The following is a 7,500-nucleotide window of genomic DNA, read 5'->3' on the forward strand; positions in this document are numbered from 1 at the left end:
TCTGCTCTCTTCCTTCAGGACTCACGCCTTAGGGTTTAGGGTTTAGGGTTTAGGGTTTAGGGTTTGCAGTTTGGGGCTTCTTTCCCAGCTTGCCGCCGCTGAACAGCAGCAGCCGCGGTTTGCTGCTGCTGCTGCTGCTGCTGCTGCTGCTGCTGCTGCATGCTGCCTTTGGCTGCGCGTGCAGCAGAGTTGAATGCGTTGACAGAAGTACCATTTCTTTTCTCAAACCTTTCGTCCTAAACCCTAAACCCTAAACCCTAAACCCTCGATAAACAGCGGAAAAGCGCTGCAGCAGCAGCGCCCACTGCTCTCCTCCATGTCTCGATGGCTCTCTGCTGCTGCTGCTGCTACAAACTGCCTTTTTTCGCATTTTCTAAATAACTATTTATTTATGTATTTGTATACTTATTTATTTATTTATTTATTTATTTATTTATTTATTTATTTATTTATTTATTATTTGTTTTGTTTTTATTTATTTATTTTGTTGTTTTATTTCTTTTGCATTTTCAGATCTCCTGGGCAAAGGATTTCCCCACGAGAAGCCCTGGGAGTTGGAGTACAAATACAAGTCCAAAAATCCCGTAAGAAATAAATAAATAAATAAATAAATAAATAAATAAATAAATAAATAAAATAAATAAATAAATAAAATAAATAAATAAATAAAATAATTAATTGTTTAATTAATTATAATTAAAGTAATTAACTAATTAGTTAATTTAATTAATTGATTTGGAGTTATAAATGTTTTTTAAGGATGAACCAGATAAGCCAACTGCCAGAAAACCAATAAATAAATAAATAAATAAATAAATAAATAAATAAATAAATAAAACAAATAAAATAAATAAATAAATTAAATTAAGATAAATAAATGAGTGAAAGCGAATTAACAATTAAAATATCTTTTATTATCTCTTTTGGTTTCTGAGTTCATCTTTTTGCCTTTTTTTATTTTTTCAAAAATGAAATTAAAATGCCATTTTGTCTATTTTTGATTTTATTTAATTTTGAACTAATTCTTATTTTGAACTTTGCTTTTATTTTAAACTTCAAATCAATTTTATTTATTTATTTATTTATTTATTTATTTATTTATTTATTTATTTATTTATTTTTGGTTTATTATTTGATTTGTCTTTTATTTGAATTTATTATTTTCATCATCGCATTTGTCTTTATTTTTTGCAATTTATCATTTTTGTTTATTTCGCTATTTTTGCCCCCATTTGCCGTTCGATTTATTTAATTTAATTATTTATTATTCATCATTTATTATTTTATTAATTATTAGTTGCTTTGTTATTTATTATTTATTATTTGGATTTGTTTTAATTTATTTTTATTATTTGTTATTCATCTTTTGTCTTTTATTTTTGTGATTCAGTTCTCTGTCTGGACCCGTGTCTAACTATTCACTTATTTATTTTTATTTAGTTATTTAATTATTTATTTTATGATTATTTTGCAAATTAATTAAATTAATTGTTAAATGTTTTACGTCTAGGGCCCAGAGTTCAGAATTCAGGGTTTAAGGTTTCAGGCTGAGGGTTTAGGGTTTGGGTTCTAGGGTTTAGGGTTTGGGTTCTAGGGTTTAGGGTTTAGGGTTTAGGGTTTAGGGTTTAGGGTTTGCTGCAGCAAATAACGAACGTTGCGGGCGTGGGCAGCCACGGGGGTTTTGACGCTTCTTCCTCTTTGGTGTATTCCGCTGGAGACGCAAAGGCGGAAGTGAAAGTCTTTTCTGCAGGAAGATCTTACGTGGATTTGTCCTACAAGGTAATTAGTTGAATTAATTGCGAAAATTACCAATATAATCAAGGGTTTAGGGTTTAGGGTTTAGGGTTTAGGGTTTAGGGTTTAGGGTTTAGGGTTTGGGGGCGGCGCGGGCGGTCTGTGGGTGTTGAATTTCGGGATTTCTTTGGAATCTGCGGTTCATTTGGTTTAATTTTTTGAAATAAGAATAAATTTAAGGATTTTAAATTCAATAAATGTCGGATTCCTCTCGAAGTCCTTCGTTTGGTGCTGGATCGCCGGCAGTTCAACTTTTCGTTTTCCACTTGCGCTGCGCCGCCCGCAGATCCCGCAGCTTCCCAATTTGATCATTTCCAGCAAATACGAAAGAAAAGGCGAAAAGAACACTTCCGATCTTTTCGACTTCTCCACGGAATACGTCACGCCGCGCTTCCACAGCATCTTGAACGTGAGCAAGCAGCAGCAGCAGCAGCAGCAGCAGCAGCAGCAGCTGCTGCTGCTGCTGCGGGATCTGGGAAGTGAATGAATGGGGGTTTTTGGAAGTGAAAAGGAATTCTTTTTGGAAATGAAAATGGAATTCGAATTTCGAAAAGAATTCTCTTTTCCACTTCTTTCGATTCGGCTGTCTCACTTCTGCTGCGTGGAAACCTGAAAGTTGAATTTCTGAATTCGGGGTTTGCTGCAGCTGGGCTGCGCTGCATTTCTTTGCTTCTTTTTGCAATTTGAATAATTTAAAACTTTAATTTCTTTTTAATTTCTTTTTGATTTCTTTTTAATTCCTTTTTAATTTTCAATTTCTTTTTCTTCAGGTGAATCCGTTGCTGCGCACCTTCAGTTCCTCGGGAACCTTCAGCTACGACCGTTTCCGTTTCGGCGGTGAGCAGCGGGAAACTTGTCTTTTTCTTCCGTTTTTTTGCCTAGGGTTTAGGGTTTAGGGTTTAGGGTTTAGGGTTTAGGGTTTGGGTCTTTTTAAACCCTTTTCAGGCGAAGTTTCCGGCAAACTCGACGCCTCCGGGATGAAGTACGCGTTGGCCGCGTCTTACTCGGCGCCGACGCCCGGGATGAAGGGGGGCAGCTGGATGGCAGCTGTGAAGACGTAAGCCGCAATTGTTGAATTTAAAATTAAAAATAAAATTAAAAATAAAATTAAAAATAAAATTAAATATTATTTTAAAATTAAAAATGACATTTAATTCACCCCAGTCCAACTCAAAAGTCCAAAGCCGCGCGCCCCGCGCCTGAACGCCGCACCCTCCGCCGCCGCTGCTGCCGCTGCTGCTGCTGCTGCTGCTGCTGCTGCTGCTGCTGCTGCTGCAGCGCGCCTGCGGGGAGTCTGATGTTTGGGAAGGTGATAGGGAGTTTGAACGGGAGGTCTTTGGAGGGCCGTGGGGCGGAGTTGGCAGCAGAAGTGGAGTACAACATTGCGGAGAATAAAAGTAATATAACTTTCGGGGGTTTGTGGCACTTGAGTGAAGAAAAAGAAACAACTTTGAAGTCCAAAATCTCCCAAAATGGACTTCTTGCTGTTGCAGTTTCCCACAGACTCTGCAGCAACTTGCAGGCCACTGTAGGCACTCAGCTGGATGTCACTAAGGCCCAAAACGCAGACAACTGCAAATACGGAATCAAGATCGACGTCCTTTCTTGACTGCAGCAGCAGCGGTGGCGGCAGCGGGCGCGGGACTAGCTCCCGCCTTCTGCGTGCGCTGCACGCCGCTCGCCCCGCCGGCCCCGCGCTGTTGCTGCTGCTGCAGCAGCAGCAGCAGCAGCAGCAGCAGCAGCAGCAAGTGCTGCTGCGGCGGCGGCTGCAGCAGCAACTGCTTTTGTCGCAGCAACTGCGGCTGCTGCAGCTGCATGCGTTTTGGGGCTTTTTGGGGGCGCCCGGGCTGTCTTCTGCGAAAGGCGCAACTCCGCAACAATCGAACTTTACCGTGTCTGCTGCTGCAGCAGAGAACTTCCCAGTTGCTGCTGCAGCAACAGCAAAAAGTGCAGTTTGCTTCTCTCGAAAACGCAGCTAAAGAGCCCCAGAAAGCGCACTTTGCTTCGCGAGCAGTTTCTGCTGCTGAGCGGCTTTCTGCTGCTGCCGCTTTGAGGTGTACGTACACCTCGGGCCGGCGCGCTGAGGTGTACGTACACCGCAAACCGGCGCCGCGGGAAGCCGTTCGAAGCCGCTTCAGCTCAGTTTTCGGTCTTTTAGTGCCATTTAATTTCTTCTTTTTCAAAAAAGACGAATTAAAAGCACTTGGGAGCTGCAGGAGAAGCAGCAGAGGCTAAAAATTCTCTTCTTCCGCTCCTGACTGCTGCGCTGCAGCGCAGCAGCAGCGTGCTGCCCGGTGGGAGCTCGCGTTGTTTCTTCGGGATTAATTCCGGAAAATGAGATTTGATGGTCCTGAAAGTGTAAAATAATAAAAAGTAAAAGTAGAAAAATTAATTTGAAATTAAATGCCACAAATTTCACAGCAAAAATGAATTTTTTTGAACTTCTTGCTGCTGCGGTGAAGAGCCGGAATCGGAGTGTCTGTGGTTCTGTTTGCACGCAGCGGCCGTTCTTGAACGAATATTGCTTGTTTTCAATTCCCACTTTATTTTAATTTAATTTTAATTTAATATTTCGAATTACTTTAATTTATTTTCGGTTTAATTCCCGCAATTCCGCGCAGAAGGGTCTTCTTTCCAGGGAGTGGTCGGGCGCAGCCTCACCAGTGGTGCGCCTGCGTTGGGGCTCCGATCGCGTTCGAAACTTCTTTCTTTTTGGCTTTTTATTTCCCAATTAAATAAAATAAACAATTTATTTAATTAAATAAAAGTGAAACTGTTTTCCAAAGACGCAGTTTCGGGAAATGCAGAAGTGACCTCCCAGGTGTACCGACAGCTGCCGCAGCCGCCAAACTGCAGCAACGCCGGGAGCTGCCAATGAGCAGCAGCAGCAGCAGCAGCAGCAGCAGCAGCAGCAGCAGCAGCAGCAGCGCTTATCTTGCATGTTATTTGATGGAAAAGGGAAATAAAAAAGTAATTAAATTAATTTAATTGTTATTTCTTTCGTTGGTCATTTGCTGAACACTTCATCAAATGCAAACTCGCCGCTCCGGCGTCAGGCCCACAAAATTAAAACAAAGAAAATATTCAAGCAGCAGTTCTTGCTGCTGAAGTTCTCTTTGCTTTTCTTCTGAAATGCAAAGAAAGGCCAAAAGGGAAAGATCAGATAGCTGCAGCAGCAGCAGCAGCGGCAGCAGCAGCAGCAGCAGCAGCAGCAGCAGCAGCAGCAAAACCGAGTTTCCTGCCTGTCCAGGCTCTGCAGATGTAGTTGCAGCAGCAGAAAATGCAACATCAGCCGCCGCAGCAGCGGCAGCAGCAGCAGCAGCAGCAGCAGCAGCAGATGCTGCAGCAGACACCAAGTGCAAGCCAGCTGAACCCCAAGGCCCTGAAGAGCAGCAACAAGTGAAAAGGCTACGCAAGGAACAGCCAGCAGCAGCAGCAGCAGCAGCAGCAACAGCAGTAACTGCTGCAGCAAATGAGGGCGCAGCAAATGGGGTGGACGGCAGCTGTGGGAGAGAAAAGAGCAGCAGCAGCAGCAGCACAGACAGCAGCAGCAGCAGCAGCAGCAGCAGCAGCAACGGCAGCAACATGATAGGCTGTAGTGGAGTCGATGACTCTCAGGCTATAGACGGTACGTGCTGCTGCTTCGATCAGCTAGACAGCAGCAGCAGCGGCAGCAGCAGCAGCAACAGCAGCAGCAGCTGCTGCTGCTGCTGCAACGATAGCGGCAACGACAGAGCCATCAGCAGCAGCAACGCAATTTTCAGCTTCAAGACTAAGGCCTCTAGCCGCAGGAGCCGCTACCGCTGCAGCAGGAGGAGCAGCAGGAGCAGCAGCAGCAGCAGCAGCAGCAACAGCAGCAGCAGCAGCGACAGCAGCGACAGCAATGGCGGAAGCGACAGCAGCAGCGCTTTCGGGGATAAGCAAGAATTTCCTTCGCAGCTGCAGCGCCCTTCTGCTGCTGCAGCAGCAGCAGCAGCAGCAGCAGCCCCAGCAGCAGCAGGATCAGGAGCTGCAGCAGCAGCAGCAGCAGCAGCAGGAGCAGCAGCAGCAGCAGCAGGAGCAGGAGCAGGTGCAGCAGCAGTGCGAGCAATGTGCCAAGCCATGGATCTGCTGCTGCTGCTGCTGGGGGGCCGCGAGAGTCTTGCTGCTGCTGCTGGGGTGTGCAGAGAGCTGCGTGCTGCTGTGCTGCGCTGCAGCAGCTGGTTTGCTGTTTGTGCGCAGCAGGGACTTGTGGCAGCAGCAGCAGCAAAAACTCTGGAGCTTTCGGAAAGAAGAAGCAAAGGAAAAGTTTTTGCGGGTTTGCTTCCTGCTGCGCTGCAGCAGCAGCAGCAGCTGCGCATGCAGCGAGCCCTCGAGCGCGCCGCGCAGCAGCTGCACCCAACCTGCAGCAGCAGCAGCAGCAGCAGCAGCAGCAGCAGCAGCAGCAGCAGCAGCAGCGGGGAGCTGCTGCTGCCAGTAGCCATTAGATCTGTTAACTTGAAAGTCTGCAACGCTGATGTCAATGATGGAGTTCCTGCTTCGCTGCTGCGCGAGTTGGCGCTGCTGCAGCTGCTGCAGCGCGAGCACGCCTTTGCTGCTGCTGCTGCTGCTGCTGCTGCTGCAGCGCGCAGCAGCAGCCAGCAGCAGCAGCAGCAGCAGCAGCAGCAGCAGCAAGAGTTTCCCATTGTCAGATATGTCGGAGCTGAACTCAAAAACTCAGTGCTGCATATTTGCACGGAGTTCCACAAAAGAAACCTCAGGGCCTACTGGAGGGCGAGCAAACCCTAAACCCTAAACCCTAAACCCTAAACCCTAAACCCTAAACCCTAAACCCTAAACCCTAGACCTTCTAAGCCTTTGCTAGTCCTTGAAAACCAAATAAACCCTTAAAGATCAAAACAGACTTTCATAAGTCTTTCAAACCCTCGTTAAACCCTTTAAACCCTTTTGAGCCATTCAAAACCCTCATAAACCCTCAAACCCTCATAAACCCTCATAAACCCTCAAACCCTCATAAACCCTCATAAACCCTCATAAACCCTCCTAAACCCTCCTAAACCCTCCTAAACCCTCCTAAACCCTCAAACCCTCATAAACCCTCATAAACCCTCATAAACCCTCATAAACCCTCAAACCCTCATAAACCCTCCTAAACCCTCCTAAACCCTCATAAACCCTCATAAACCCTCATAAACCCTCATAAACCCTCCCAAACCCTTCTAAACCCTTTTAAACTCTCAATCACCTTCATACACTCTCCCAAACCCCAATAAACCCTCGTAAACACTCTTATGCTTTTCTAAACCCTCGTAAACCCTCACAAACCCTCATAAACCCTCATAAACCCTCACGAAGCTTCTCAAACCCTCCTAAACCCTTTACAGCTCTCCTAAACCCTCATAAACCCTGTAAACCCTTCCAGTAAAGCTTTTAAAGCGACCTGAAGTAGGATTTGCTGCTGCTGCTGCTGCTGCTGCTGCTGCTGGCTGCTGCTGCTGCTGCTGCTGCTGCTGCTACTGCTGCTGCTGCTGCTGCTGCTGCAGGAGCTGGAGCTGCTGGGGTTTTTGGCTCCGGAGTTTGCGAGGTTTAAAAGGTGGCTGGCGCTGAGGGTTTTCGAGGGTTTGCTGCAGTCGCTTTGCTTCCTGCATGCTGCTGCTGCAGTGCACAGAAACGTCAAACCCGACAACATTTTGCTGCTGCTGCAGCAGCAGCAGCAGCACCCCACAG

General features: G+C 46.0%; 3 protein-coding genes across 3 annotated transcripts in view; 2 read left to right on the top strand and 1 right to left on the bottom strand.

Moving 5' to 3' along the window:
• The window catches only part of ENH_00019460 (porin, putative), a gene marked incomplete at both ends in the record, with an annotated part of 3,449 nt that extends 46 nt beyond the window's left edge, over positions 1–3,403 (top strand). The window contains 6 exons of the mRNA XM_013584502.1: positions 514–584; positions 1,642–1,779; positions 2,081–2,203; positions 2,565–2,631; positions 2,740–2,851; positions 3,073–3,403. Coding sequence (XP_013439956.1) covers positions 514–584; positions 1,642–1,779; positions 2,081–2,203; positions 2,565–2,631; positions 2,740–2,851; positions 3,073–3,403 — 842 coding nt within the window. The remainder of the gene's footprint in view (positions 1–513; positions 585–1,641; positions 1,780–2,080; positions 2,204–2,564; positions 2,632–2,739; positions 2,852–3,072) is intronic.
• A 1,523-nt stretch (positions 3,404–4,926) lies between these two features.
• ENH_00019470 (hypothetical protein, conserved) lies at positions 4,927–6,561 on the top strand (the record flags this gene model as incomplete). The annotated part of the gene is made up of 1 exon (XM_013584503.1): positions 4,927–6,561. The coding sequence occupies one exon, from the start codon at positions 4,927–4,929 to the stop codon at positions 6,559–6,561; it is 1,635 nt and encodes a 544-aa protein (XP_013439957.1).
• Positions 6,562–7,286: 725 nt separating this feature from the next.
• ENH_00019480 (hypothetical protein) overlaps positions 7,287–7,500 on the bottom strand; it is a gene marked incomplete at both ends in the record, with an annotated part of 591 nt that continues 377 nt past the window's right edge. The window contains one exon of the mRNA XM_013584504.1: positions 7,287–7,500. This exon is cut by the window's right edge and continues 377 nt beyond it. Coding sequence (XP_013439958.1) covers positions 7,287–7,500 — 214 coding nt within the window.

Source organism: Eimeria necatrix, genomic scaffold (assembly GCF_000499385.1).
Source record: "Eimeria necatrix Houghton genomic scaffold, Enh_scaff165, whole genome shotgun sequence".
Taxonomy (NCBI): domain Eukaryota; phylum Apicomplexa; class Conoidasida; order Eucoccidiorida; family Eimeriidae; genus Eimeria; species Eimeria necatrix.